This window comes from Hypoxylon fragiforme (genome assembly GCF_022984875.1).
Source record: "Hypoxylon fragiforme strain CBS 206.31 chromosome Unknown GGS25scaffold_8, whole genome shotgun sequence".
NCBI classification, from domain to species: domain Eukaryota; kingdom Fungi; phylum Ascomycota; class Sordariomycetes; order Xylariales; family Hypoxylaceae; genus Hypoxylon; species Hypoxylon fragiforme.
This window is the reverse complement of record NW_026054763.1, coordinates 1,981,661-1,996,944: the sequence shown is the minus strand read 5'-3', so window position 1 is coordinate 1,996,944 and position 15,284 is coordinate 1,981,661. Positions and strand designations below refer to the sequence as shown.

At 45.8% G+C, this 15,284-nt stretch overlaps 1 protein-coding gene across 1 annotated transcript; it reads right to left on the bottom strand.

The window, feature by feature from the left end:
* Nucleotides 1-13,796: 13,796 nt before the first annotated feature.
* GGS25DRAFT_420715 (uncharacterized protein) lies at nt 13,797-15,284 on the bottom strand. Its single transcript, XM_049258557.1, has 3 exons — nt 14,778-15,284; nt 14,325-14,713; nt 13,797-14,265 (listed from the first exon to the last, which is right to left on the bottom strand). The coding sequence occupies exons 1-3, from the start codon at nt 14,950-14,952 to the stop codon at nt 13,951-13,953; spliced, it is 879 nt and encodes a 292-aa protein (XP_049113988.1). The 5' UTR covers nt 14,953-15,284; the 3' UTR covers nt 13,797-13,950.

Sequence of the window (15,284 nt, the reverse complement as noted above, 5' to 3'; positions counted from 1 at the left end):
TGATGGAGGGGAGATGGACGGTTGAATTTGAGCTACACCCTAACTTGGCTATAAGTTGTATCCAGGTTCTATTTCGAAATTGGTGTTACAACGGCAAACAACCCAAGCGGGAGTAGTAGCACACCCATACATACGAGGGCCTTGTCTGAGAGATGTTTTTCGCGCTCGCTGCTCGGCGCAATGTGAATCCTTCTGGAGAAGACCTACCTTAATACTAAGGATAGGATATTTGGCGGTCAGCTGCAGTACCAAGATATAGTACCTGCCTTAGATAGGTAGGTAGTTATTTCTTTTTAATATGGATTCTTTTTATTTTATTTTTTTCTTGGGTTCCCGCCGAGGCAAAGCGTCATCCGTTATCAGTCGCCGTGTTTATCCTTCTTCTCGATTAGATAGGTACTAGGTATTGTGATTTTGTGCTACGTCAAGCCGGCGAGGTATTAAAGAATATGTAGGAGTGATGTCTGCCTTGATGGTGTAATGGTGTAGGTGGTCGTTGATAAGGTACGATAGAATTCCCCAATCTTTCAATTCTGGGGAAACTGGAACTGCAACTGGAGCTGCAACTGGAACTGGCGGGGACCAATTGTAAATCAGATATTGTCCATCGTACATATTTGTACATGTCGAATTGAATTATGCAGCAACTTTGTCGGTAAGAATATTGAATATTCCTAGGATGTAAGTAGTAACTATGGCCCACTCAAGCCGACTTGCTGGTTTCTCTATTGTTACAACGCGCCAAATGATACTGAGAGTGCCAGTGAGTGGTACGTTCCCCTGCATCAACAGACATGGTTGACATGGTCGGATCGAATGACGATCCAAGGTTGGCTGTCTTAGACGCTCTAGCGCTTATATGTATTGTATGGTTATTGCGTTTGAAGGTGTTCCAACTTCCAACGTGGTATTGTGAAATATTCGAAGTGCTAGATTGGATAATAGTATCATAATACCTTGAAGGTCGGAAGCTTTTCCAGCTTCACTCACCTAAGAAAGATATGTAAAATTGGCAATCTGAGTTGGTTTATGAACACATGAGGGAAAAGAAAGAAATCAAATTTAAGAAATACAGAATTGGGTTTAGAAAGATATACTATTCATATATCCATGTAAATAGTATGATTTATTCTCCTAGTGCCTGCACGTAATGTGTCTCGACTCTCTAGGTTTCAATGTTGTTCATTTGGAGGCAGGAAGCATCGATATCATTTGGCGCTAAAATGCCAGCCATATTACATGTACTGTACCATTATACGTGACCAACGACGTCATAACACTAGTCTACTACATAATACTACATATGTAGGTACTACCTAGTATGTATGTATCATTGATGTATGTTGATACATACAACATGTATTTTTCATTCTTCACAACTTGAATGCTTCAAGTTGAGCCTCATCAACTTATATAACATGGGACATCAATATGCCACCTATCACTACCTAGTACCTTCCTTAGCCTACACTTACAGCTAGAGCTAGGATCGACCTATGCTTACCCTCGATCGTAGGGCTCTCTGCAGCTAAATCTACCTACGACGCATTGCCCGATACGCCGTTCGGCACATATCTATCGAGAAGCAGACGTCGAGCTTCCGCAGTATCAATAGTACTATATGCCTCAAAATTATATCTGGATCTATATAAAGTTGCTTCCCTCGCTGATGCCACCTAGATTAAAGTATAAAGTTGTTATTATCTTCCACCCTCGGATACAAGTACTTGAGAAATTCGCAGTTCTCGGGCTTATATATACCTCCCTAGGTAATTTAGTCGAGGAAGCAGTTCTGTAAGCCGTGCAAGAGATGGTTACGAATCATCTTGTTACTAAAACTGTTAGCCACTTCTCTTTCAGTTTCCAAACATACCGTGTAGATGGCCTCAGTTATCATATAGGGGGGCTTAGTGGCCATGAGACCATTCCTACCCTCATGATATGCCATCCACTATGAAACTCCAACGAGACCTGGCAACAAGAACAGTGACCCAGAGTCTACAAGCACATTTACAGCTCCGTGAGAGCCAACCTCGCCAACATATTCAGGAATCTTACAATTAACCACAACACTCATCGGACATCAGATGGGGGATGGACTGGAGCTTCACCAACGTGATCATCCATGCTTGTCTCTGCCGAAGCACCCGGCGTGAACCAGATGTGTACAGTCAGCCCGGTGGCTTTGGAACTGCGCAGGCCTGCACACTGTACGCATATCATCGTGGTGGGCGAGTCGCAGACCAAGAAAGTCCGCCTCATAGTCTGGCTATGAAATATTATTGATGATATCCTCTCAGCCAACCTTTACGGGAGGTATGAGGGTCTGTTGGGTTTTTCGTATGGTGTCGGTGCAAGACTGGATGCGTGAGACTCAGAATTACGATGACAGCTTACCCGAACGTCCGCGCCTCAGACTAGAATTGCTGTGGTAATCCGCGCAGGCGTGTCTACCAATGGTTTTGTTAGACACAGGCCCACGGGCAGCATCGATATGGGGAGGTACGTAATCGCTCATGCCTAAAAGCATAGGTCGGTAGTTAGCTAGGTGTGTGTATAGGTGTAAGTGCTAGGGATCGGTTCTGTGTGAGTAGGCTGGAATTATCGGCAGACATGTTACTCAAAATTAGCTAGCTAATGAAATCCCCTTTGCTCGATATACAAACTAGAGCCGTGGGGCTTCGAGAAATAGGAGATGGCCCTAGACATCATAGTCTCATCGACCTAGCCTTCAACGGTAACTGCCCGGTGAGCAGTGTTAACACCGAGACGTGCGTTGGTGCGTATGCGAAGTTCGTGCATGTCGTACATGTGAAGAACCCCAAAGCACGAGTCATCTTGATGATCCGAACCCCCTTTCCTCTCCTCTACCATAGGTATTCCTATATCGCATTGTTTGATACCTAGAACAAGAAAACACCCAACCGAACACTGCGCTTTACTCATTCCCTCCTCCTCTTCTTCTTGTGGCGATTACTTACATACCTACGAGCTTCTATAGGTACCTATAATCCAACTCCTCACCACATCTCAACTACGAGCAAGCCTACCACGAGCATCACAGTCCTCACTTCGACTCAGCCTTACGCCTCTTGCCGCCGATAAGAATATGACAAGCCCCCTGCCTAGAAAGACGAGCGAGACTTTCGTGAATAGGAGCATACGTATGCCCACCACCCTTTCCTTCCCACTCATTCCCTACACGATGCAGCTTTTCTGCCGGCTTGGTGAATAGGACTCAGGTACCTAGGTAGGCAAGAGCCGCGAAATCGCTAGCGCTACCCTGCCTACCCGTATACCTATGTACCAGTGTATGTGTGTACAATACACGCAGCATCATGGCGCAGGTATGTAGGTGCCAAACAAAAGTCAGCGCGATCAAGGCTCACCACGTAGGTAGAGAGGTAGGGAGTTCACCAAGCCGACGTTCGGCTAGGAAATATTATACGATGGCTTCAGGGCCTGAGTCTACGTATGTACTTCTGACCCCTTTCTCCGCTTCTACTTAGACGATAACCTACGTACTTACCCAGTATCGATTACTCGGGCGCGCTGGTCTATTTGGATATGGATGTTGGACATCAGATTCTAGTGCTTCCTCTCTCGCCCATACACACACATACACACACACCTTTCCAAGCAAGGAGTAGACTTCGCTCTACGAACTGAAAGGTCTTCCCTTAGTCTTCCCTTAAACATCTTGTTAGATCAGGACGTAGGGGGTGCATATTGGCGAAACACTGATACGTGCATAGATAGTATGGTGTTAAAGGGGCGAGACGTGGTTACCTGGTATGGCTGGGAGGTAGGTAGGTATCCGTACATGCAACACCGATATCACTAACAGGCTGGGAGCTACGTGATAGATATATACTACGAAAAGAGGCAGGTAAGTAGGTAGTCATCGTACTGTCGCCACGAGACTGAATATGTAGGTATATATCTGTACCGTACCTAGGGGGAGCCCCCTATTCGCGAGAATCATTATACACTTCATCCAATACATCCATACATAGGATCGATAGAAATCAAGAGAATTTATTCCAACATGAAGAGTTATTCTTAGTCTTGTAATGATTTCTCTCAGTTTTTATCGATCTCGTGAATGGATTCATTCCTCCAAGGACGTAATTATTCCTACATACCGCTGGGGGCTATTACACAGGTAGGTACGTGACCTCCTACACACTTCGTAGTCTACTAAGCGATGCCACTTGCTTTGTGCGATGGGCAATACTAATTTTTCCCTACCTAGAGACGAACAAGACAAGATAGGTTGTATCATGATATCATTGCTCACTTCAGACACGCAAAATAGATCACGGACGTCCCAGGCACCTAGGGCAGACCATAGAGTCAAGTTCATTACAACTACACATACGTACCTAGGCTATGGCTCGCCCTTCTCGCCCAATATTTACTCTCACTTAGAAGATAGATATTATCAAGGAGCATCCAGTATCTCCTACGGTCTCCATCATAAACAGACACACCTACATGACCGTTGATGCATACCTATAACTAGATCATAGCTCATAAATCCACACTCACCTGCCTACCTACCTACCAAGGTACCACCTCGCAACGAAGAAGCGTAGGCATATACCTCCCAAGTCAAAACCAAGCTCACCACTACCGCACCATCACAACGACATCACCCTTTCCCCCATTCATGCATACATACATACCTACCTACCCACCCACCCACCAACCCCGCGACCAAAAAAGCCAGCCAAATTGAAACCACCCAGCCCAGCTGCCAAACACGCAATGCAGAAGCGGTCTTCCGACATCCGAAGCCAAGATATCCATGAGGCTCTTCCGACCCACTGTCTCGGTTCTTTTTTTTCTTTTTTTCTTTTCCCCCACACCCATGGTTCTTTCTTTGTCTATCACCTGAAATCCGGGGATGCAGGGCTTTTGCCTGCCTGCCTGTCTGTCTGTCTCCGGAAAATCGGCGATCCGTCGACGTCCTGCGACGGCGGGAGTGTGAGGTAGATAGTTCCCTGCGGAGATCACGGGCAGGGGGGGTTCTTCGCTGTCTGCCGTCCGTCCCCTCACTTCACCATACCTACAATCAATGCCCATGCCACATCACTAGTTACTACAGCATTATTGTCAAGATGATCCGTTTTCTTAGATCGGATGGCTTTTCAGGACATTGGCGTGAAGAGCCGACGCGATGCGATGGGGACGGTAGTTCAAGTCCCTTCCCCCCTCCCCCCTCCCCCCCTCCTCTTCTTTGGAAACGCTGGTAAGGGTCGATATAATTCATGCGTTGGGGGAGAGAACGGTCTGGCCCAAACGATGGCATGAGAGCTACTGTAGCTAAGGAAGGTAGCCCAATCTCCAGATTGGAAGGCATGGATCTGAGGCCTAATCTGGATCTGATGAGGTAGGGAAAAGGGCTGCTTGACAGAAGCGGCTGAAACTAACCATCATCTACAATGGAAAGCGTGGAGTCAAGTCAAGTCATCATATGGTTACGAGGAAGCCAGGAAACCTCTTCTCGCCCATCGTTCGAGTATGAAGCCATTCAACAACCTATCATCAGGATGTCTGACCCTTAGACTTGGGCTAGCGGAAAGGGAATGCAGCTCGAGCTGCTGTTAGGTGCTCGTACGAAAGGCTGGCTAATAGTGTAGTGTAGGTATGGAATGCTATAGCAACCAACAACTCCTTTACACTGAATGCACTGGCATCTCTGTCACTTGTTTTTGCGCCTTGCGCCTTGAGGCTGATCGTCACTTGACGTTGCCGGATGTTGTTGATGTTTCTCAACCCACCTACCCACTGTATCGTGAGAACCCATAGAAGCATCCACATCCCCAGGAACATGCACCTCTCTCACCGTCATTGCAATAACAAAAATGCAGGTATTACTAAAGCGATGGTAATCACGGGTGAGTTCCCTGCGTCAGACCGCTCTCTCCCGAGTCCCTACGCAGCGACCGGGTTGAAGATGATCCTAGTACGTTACGGGTAGATCTTGACCCGTGGATGACGAAACGCTTAAACGCGATATTGTTCCCCTTGTCACTCACTACTCCCTTCCCGTCCTGGATATCAAGAGTTCGTCGTGATCACGGCCGGTCCGGGTGACACCGTAGATAGGTAGATAATAATTCTACATAGCAAGATCAAACAACATCGCTAAGACCTACTAGGTACCTACTGTTACTATTGAACGCGATGGCATGAAAATCAATTGGAATTGTCGGGAATATCAATTTCCAGCGTCTGTAGAAATTACATAGTAGCAAATCCTACCATGACGAGAATCTCCGATTGGCGTAGCCCTAAATATCCGGGGTTCCAGGTAGATTGTGGGATTATTGTGAAGGTGAGATGGAAATAATATTTCCTTTGGAACGTCCGTCTACTTACGCATTCGGACGGTGATAGTTTTGAGTCGGTCCTTCTAAACCATTTGGTTGCAGAACGGAGGCAGTGGCGCATGATGAGTCTTGTGACTGAAAAGGCCACGGACAGTTGCTGCGATCCCGCGAGCCACGTTGGCAGACCCGAGCGAAACACAAAACACGCAGTGTCATCGGCTGCGACGCTGACTGGATGCATCGTCGGAACTTGGCTGACCGACTCGTGGGGGAAACGGAGAAGGCAGAGGACCCCCCCCCCCCCCCCCCTTGTCCGCAGCAGAGAAATACCAAGACTTTGAAACCGAGATGGTTGCAGATCCTGATGTCTATTTTGACCGACCGCTCTTTGGCGTTATTACTATTGTAGCGGTAGGTTTAGCGATAATAGTCCTCTAGAGAGGAAATCTTGTCGCATCACCATAAACCATCAACCATCAACCATCATCAAGTGCTGCTGTTGTTGTTGGCACTAGAAACTGGTTACTGCCACTGGCGTTGGCGCTGGCGTTGGCGTTGACAGCAAGCAATGGCTTTTTCAAGCTAAATCTGCAAAAAACGTACGATTTGAACAGATTAGATCGAGACTACCGAATTAAGACCTGTAAAAGCTATGCCAATGTGATATGTTATTTTGTAGTTCACGCTAATGTGGCCGACGACTTGTCCCGGGTACCCGTGAGGAGCAGCCGCGTTTAACAGTGGAGCTCCTAGCCGAGCAACGGCGTGGCTTTGCCATGCTGCTATGTAAGACCTAGGGATGTGCCTAGGTAATATGTAGGTATGGATGTATCCATGGATGTTTAGTTCGGTAGTAAGATGCTGGGTCTGGCCTTTCTTGTCCGGGTGCTGTTCCGAAGCTGCGGTAAAGATGAGATGGATGACTACTACTATGCATATAGGGATTAGGCATACATGTAGGCACTTTTTCATAAACCTGAGTCATGGTTTATTGCCATTCCGACTTGATACGTCAAGTAGCTACCTATGTAGGCATTGTAGGGTCATCTAGGTAAGGACTGTAGGGTCATAAAACAAGATATTATGCTGAAGGAGTCGGCCGAGATAGCGTTGTTCGGCGCCGAGGAACGCCAGCATGTGTGTATTTTTTGTTGGTGACGTGTGACGTGAAGTTGTTGAAAGAAGACATGATGCATCCCATGGATGGTGTTCACCCGTCCACACGCCCACACGTCCACACGTCCACAGCTTCTCGAATTGGCTGAAGAACGAATAATGAATGAAGAGAATAGCGAATGAGAAATCCAGGATTAATCAATTGAAGAAAGCTAAGACCACAATACTACATATAGGTACGCTCCACTATGTACTGTACTTGGTACTTGCCTACTTATGTACCTCGTAGCATTATCATATCGGGGGTAAGGTGGGGCATGCGATCTGCAACTTCTGCATTTGGGGGATGTGTTGCAGGGATAAAGTCACTTTTCAATACAATACCTACCTAGTACCTAGTAGTATCTTGCAGCGAAAACCCCTGGAAGGGTAGCTAGGTATGTACCTAGGTATAACGCATAGGTACTTTGTATTGTACATACTTACCACCCATAATACATGTCACTAACCTAGTGTAACACGAAGTCTTTCTTTGCGCCTCTTTCATGCAACAGCTGTTGAAGAACTATCAGTTATCAAACTGAGCCTCAAGAAGGTCATAGCACCATGCCCCAGAAAAGGAGAAAAAAAAGAAAAGAAATAGAAGGATATCCAGGGCTGAAATTAATAGTTTACCACATACCTAGCATACCTGGTACATACACCTACATACGAAGTACACTAGTGGTAAATTCAGACCCCGTTTCGTTCGATCTCCAAGTGACGTAGGCCATGGCTGGCGGTTGCGGAGGTTTTACGAAGAGGAAATTAACTGCCCAGCAGCGTTTTTAGTTTCAGCCACAATGCGTAAGGTACTTGGTACAAAGGTTTCCACATATACTACATAGTACTAGGTACAATACCTTTATATTGGATTCTATTGTGTACATAGGTAGTTACATAGATGTAAGCTTCAAGTTGGCTTGCTTGGTCTCTAATATGTACAATACAGGTTTCACAGCGAGGTATAATAATGCAGACAAGTAATAGAGATGTCAACTTGTGAGCAATATTTCCATCCATGTACATAACGTAGGCACGGAAAAAGAAGAAGCCTGGGTTGGGATAGGGATGAGATGAGAAAGAAAGATCCTGACGATCATCTCAACCGAGAAATAGTCCCCGATGCATCCCAAAAACACTAACCGCAAATGAACCCCTTGTAGGACAGGCGGTATGCTCTAGGTATGGTACGGTACGTATGTAGATCATGAGTGCCGAATGGATGGATTCGTTTTCATGTTGGTAATTAGTTAAGCCTAGGTAGGCGTTATATTATTAATAAAGATAGCTTGATATAGCTTATGTTGGTAGTTAAAGACAAGTGAGGTGGCCTGGCCTTCGAGATGCATAGTACTTAGGTATTGATGATCTGCACTACGCGATGTCATCATGAAAGATAATATAATATCCGAACTTTGAACTTGCATGTGTATAGTATATTACGTACCTACATGTAAGTATCTATCTATGTATGCATACAAATGAAGCGAAAATAAGCACCCGATTTGGTCAAGAATAAGGGGCAGGCAATTAAAGTCAACTGCAACTCATCCCGATCTTACCTCTAACTTAAGGCCTTTTGTGCACAATCCTTCGCTGGACGGTAGTAGCCGTTGAAAGGTCAGCAATCAGCGTGGTGAGAAATGCATACCTACAAGCATGTAACTATTGCATACCTAGACATGTACTAGTTATGTAGGTATGTAATAATTCAGTTGGCATGTAGGTGTATGAAGAAATATCTACGTAGTAGGAGGCGGTGTCAACGGAATCGCAGGCCGACCCAATGGGAAACCCGGTCAACGGAAATCGTCCCAAATGAGATATTACGACATGGCCCTTTCGTCCCAGAAGGACGGGAGATGCGGATAATTCAAATGCATGCCATGGAAGATCAGACGGCCTTCTGTTGATTAATCGAGAAGGCGTAATACCGCGGATGTCATCCCTACTACCACCCTACCATCCAGTCGCAGCCCTGGGGAAGGAGAGGGGGGGGATGGATGGAGGGAGGGAGGTAGGGAAGAAAGAAAGACACATACGTACCTACATACATACTTTGTATGTTTGATCAATAAAACAAAGGCGACCTTACATAGATCCTTGGGTATAGGAGAGCTAGAGTATGCAGGAAGATGCGAGGCGTTCACATCAGGTGATATGCTGTGTCAAGTCGATAATGCAACTTCAAAAATCATGGAACTGGTCGAAATGCGTTCGCCGCTCCGTTGTTGCCCTCCCGCCTCCGGCCAGGTTTGCCTCTTTAGAAAGGACTCGACGATCTTGGATTTTGGGGAAAAACATCTATTGGGTCTACTACACACTATCGGCCGATATGGGGGGGGGAATGAGCGGCGCGAGGACCCAATGGATTCGGTTCCCAGTGAGCAGGTGAGCAGGTGATGAGAATGCGGTCGACCGAAAAATGCAAGGCGCCCGAAGTTCTGGGACAAGACTAATAATATCGGTAATCTTGCTATTATGTAGCTTGTTAAAGCTTGTAGTTACATAGGTACACCGTACTGTAGCAATGTAGCATGTGGCTTGGGGGTTTTGTTTGCTAGAATGGGAAGCTTTATTGGCGACGGATTAATGGGGTTTATGGAGAAGATCGAATAAGGATTCGAGGGCCGAGGTTGCGGCAACACTCACACACGCACAAGGATGCGTGATCTGTAGGAACCGATCAAACAGCAGAGCCTGCAGAGGAGCTTACTGTGTTTGCTATGTACCTATTCCTGAATCCTGACAGACAGAAAGGCCCCGACGCTTTGGGAAGCGGTATGGATGAGATGAGCTTCTGGAAATTAGAAGAACGTGAGACTTTGCGATAAGATAGTACATAACTCGTCATCTAACCAATTCGGTGATGTTTCGTATTTGAGATAAAAAAGATGATGCCATCTTTGACTACAACTCTTTGATGTTTGTGGGGGGGGAAAAGCATGGAGAAGAGCAAAAGGGGCTCAAAATAAATTAATTCTTCGTAAGTAGCTACATTTAGCTAGGTTAGGTAGCCTATATGAGGTAGATAGGTCCTGATAGGATACTTAAAACTACCTCTCCCAGCTGTGTGAGAGATGGATTAATTAACCATGCCTACCTATTTAGTGTAGTAGGTGCCTAGGTAGGGGTGCATATGTATGAAGAATCGAGGCATCTGCATCTCACGTAGGGATGTAGAGATGTAGGGATGTTGTAGGGCAAGGATCAGGGAAAAGGTAATAAGGGGGTGAGGTAGGGAATATCTCTGCAATTAAAAGTTACTATCATTTAGTTATTACGAGGACAACCAAAGTAAGTATGGATATGTATGTATATCTACTACCATAACTAGTAGTACCTATTACTAGTAGTACTAATACCTACAAAGCTAACCAACAACTCGTAATCCCAACGAGATCAGCATTGCTGATGAAAATCATCAACCCTTCACCCCGCTCATTCGGGCCAGTCCTCCATAATCCCCGACAGAAAAGGATTTCTCTATCCAGGTAATAATGGCCCCCACACACATCAATGGATGGATTAATTAAAAAAAGGAAAAAAAAGAAAAAAAGAAAAAAGAAGCCATCAGACGCTGCTGGGTATTTGCCAAGCCCACCCCATCTCAAACTCCATCTACCACGCGACTGACCAGGGCTAGCCTAATGATCTACAAGACGCTATCATGGAATAAGCACTCTCCTACGTATTCACTAGCTCGTTTAGCTCCGCAGCGCCGCATTACTAGGATCTACAAGGGAGGTAAGCCTGGTAAGGTAAGCTACACCATATAGAAAAAAAAAAACAAAAAAAAAAACCGGTGACGACTGTTGGGTGGTATTTGCTCTTTGCTAGCTTCTTGAACTAAACCCCGTCCGAATGGGTAATGATGGAAGAAGCTCAATTTATAGTAGCTAGCTACTGCGTTATGAAGCAATCTGGGATGTTGTCTCACTTGAGGGTAGTTACCTAGTAGTAGTAGTAGTAGTAGTAGGTAGGTAGGTAGGTACGCAACGCAACTCGAAGGTTACATGTTGCGGGCAAGTAGGCAAGGACATGCGAGTATTGCAGCTAACCTGTAGAACGTGATAATGTCGTATGGCGCCAAGGCGACGTGATAGATCGGAGATGAGCTTGGGAAAGAAAAACCTCTAACCTAGTTAACCAACCCCAAGTAAATACATTACAAGGTGCGGAGAGTAGGTGTGTGTGTGGTGTGTGTGTATGTGTGCTTGGGTGATATCGAGATCAGCAAAACGCCAGATGGATTCACGAAACTGCTACGCTGTAAAACATCACAGCGGCAGGGCAGGAGAGTGCAGATGTATGTGCGACTGCGACTGCGACTACAACAACGACTACTGCTGCTACTACTAATATAGGTGACCTAGGTAGGTGCCTACCTATTATATGACCTATCTCTGGGGTTCGATTCGGCCCTACCGTACGCGATATACTACTTTGTAGGTAATGTCTATGTAAGTGGCAGAGAACTTACTAAGGTTAAAGCCTTGTTCTCAAGTCTTTTTTCGTCTTTTTTCGTCTTTTGCCTCATTTTTGGTACCTAGGTTCCGGCAATTCAGATCAAGTTTCGTCTGAGCGTTGAAACACTCATCCAATAGTGGACTGTCACTATGGGCCAGGGTCCTTTCTCATTCAAATCCCAAATAATCCATGAAATATTATTAACTAGTTACATATGTCCAACCTCACATTCTCAAATCTCAATCCTAATCCCTTCAAGGCAACCCTACTATCTCTCGAGGTTGACACTTGACAGAATATAACTACCTAACCCCTCTTGCAATGCTACATGCAATGCCACTATGATAATCTGATCGCAACTCTCTAACCACGGGGACCCCGGCTCCCCTGCGTGCATCTCGAAACAAAGTTTTGAGTGTGCAGTCAGTGCCAGTCACTGCAGACTGCAGTGAAGTGAGTGCAGCAACATTGGTGAAGACTCAAGAGTCAAGAGAGTTCCTGATGCAGGGTTGACATTGAAACAAGGTTACCCGCATGCCGGTGTTTCCTGTCCCTGTTTCAGCGGAGAAAGGGGATCTCGTTAGGGTTAAGATATACATTGGAATGCTGATGGACCCCTGCCCTCCTTTTTAGCTGTGAATCTTCGTGTACGGAGAGCAGTACCAAGTAAAATCATTGAATGGATTCAAGGAAGGATGATGGTTCATGGATGTGCATAGTTCGTATGTATGAAGATCCCCCCTAACTAAACTAAACATTGAGAAACATCGTCACAGGAGTAGATTGGTATGGCATACTGAAGGCAAGCAAATAAGTTTGTTAAAAATGTTTTTTTATTGATTCTCGTGACCTTGCCTATTGATGAGGCCGGTCTAGATTCATGCAGTTTCATCTTCCCATCATACAAGAATCGCAAGCTATTCTTGCTCGACTCTTTTCTCTCTCGGCCAGGGTCTTCTTCTTTCATCTCGACCCAAAAGGCTAGGGTCTTTGGTCTTGTTGGTACAGTTTCCCATCCCAACCCTTTCTCTCCTCCCTGTCCTTTGCAGTCCTCGTTTCTATACATTAGGACTTAAAGGGGGATTGGATGAAAAATATTCCTCCAATAATATAAAAAATGCCATAAAAATGCCGTGAACGAGAGGGTTTTTTAAGATTGCTCTTGGTTTTTTTTTTTTTTGGTTGTTCCAGCCAAAAAAAAAAAGGGTTGCTCCCTTTCCCCTCCCTTCCCTTCCCCAATGATGATGATAATGATGATGATTTGTAAACGCCGGTGTAAATGCCAAAGTCGGTAGTCCGATGCGCCTCGTCAATGAACAAATTCACATCTCCTTGTGCAAGTCAAGAAAAATGCAACCAGTACCTCTCTGTCTCTCTTTCTCTCATCCCACCTTTCCTGTCCCAGTAAGCAAAGGAAGCAAAGGGCCACATCCCCGAAAAATGTGATGCCCCCCTCCCTTCCGCTTCCTCTTCCCGCTTTCTCCAAGTTTGTCCCCAAAGTACCTAGATATCCAGTTCCAGATTGGCTTTTGTTTTGGACGGGGTTGATGATTGAATTTTTTTTTCAATGCCTCGGGATTAAAAAATCAACGAAGAGCAGAGAAAAAAAATATTTGGTAAAAAAGCAAAATCAAACGAGCGCGCTGGAAAAAACAATAATAGAAGGCGGCCGTTAAGATCATAGCGTATAACCCGCAACAATTGGGTATCAAAATGCATCCTTCGTGTCCATATACACCTTTCCTTTCCGGTGTTTCCTTTCGGGCCCTCCTTTTTTTTTTTGCTGTTGTCAAAAAAGAATTCGAGGCTTATTCTCTCTCGCGCGCCAATGGTGGTGGACCTCAGGTCGTATTAGGAAATAAACAATAAAAAATAAAACGACGGGGTCGACCGTCTTTAAAGCATTATCGGAATCCTAGGATTGGTTGGGATGGTAGTGGTGGTGATGGTTTTTCTTTTCTTTTCTTCTTTCTTTTCACTCTTTCTAATGGTGATGCGATGGTGCGTTACCACCATCGTGGCACCCGCGCTCGTGTCTCTTCATGTTGCTCCGTACACTGAATGCCTTGCCACAGCCCGCGTGGGGGCACTTGAATGGCTTCTCCCCCGTGTGCGAGTGGCTGTGGATTCGTAGAGAGCTTGGTCTCGAGAACGCCTTGTTGCACGTCTGGCATATGTAACGGTCTTGTGACTGCGGGAAGGAGGCTGCGGAAGAGGGAGATATGTAGTGGTGATGCTGCCATGGGTTAGTGCCCGGAGCGGCCGCCAGAGAAACTGTTACTGGCAGGGGAGGGAACGCCTGCGATCGAAATTAGCAACGCGTAATAATGTGACAGGTTAATAAGTGTTTGGACCAACCTGTGGTAACGGTCGTTGGTAGTATAGCCCAGAGATCTGCGGCTGCGCCGACTGAGTCCCAGGTAGGGTAGCAGGGTAGTAAGGTGGCATTGGCGTTTGGCCCAGGTACGGTGCTGCAAAAGTGGGTTGCGAGTATGCTGAAGCTTGGACGGCCATGCGAGGTGCAGCCGCCGCCATTTGCTGGCGGTGAACGTCTTCCAAGGGTGGAGTAGTCTCGTAATAGTAATTGGGTCCTGACACAACCGAGACTGATCTCGTAGAAGGCGAGTTGTAGCCTTCGAAAGAAGCATCTGAGCTCATAGGAGGCGTAGGAGGCAAAGTGGCTCGAGAGTATCCGTTACCCGCACAGTGAGACGAGTTTGGTCGCGTCTCTGCCTTCACCGATGGTGCTATTCTGGGGTTAGTACGATAGCTATTCCTCGTATTAAAAATAACTGTTGGGTTCATCCATACCTTGCTGAGACTGAGGCGATTGTTCTGTGGTCGGCGATCCAGCGTCTGCCATTACTAACAAGTTGGAGATGGAGGGCAAAGAACATTTCGAGTTTTCGTCCATTGGGGGTGAGGGAGGCGGTTGTGGGTATCCGTACTGAGCACCAGGCTGGGTTGTGTATATGGCGGTTGCCATTGTGTTTATATTTGTATTTGTGTGTATATTACGGTGTGACGGTATATTTGTGTGTATATATATACTTCTATAATATATATAACTAACGAGGCTCTGCTCAAGGTTGACGATATTAAGACTAATAGGTTTCTCGTCGATAAAATGATCGCAGTGTAGATATTAGATGCTTTGTAGCTGAATTCTTTGTGTTCGGTAGGAAGAGAGAGATATTACTCGTGTATTCTCGATGTTCGAAAGGCGTTTAATGATTTAAAGAATTTAAAAAGACGACGAGTTGAAATGTACGGGGAGTGTGGATACTTAAGTATAGACGGTAGAGGGTGGGTAAAGGA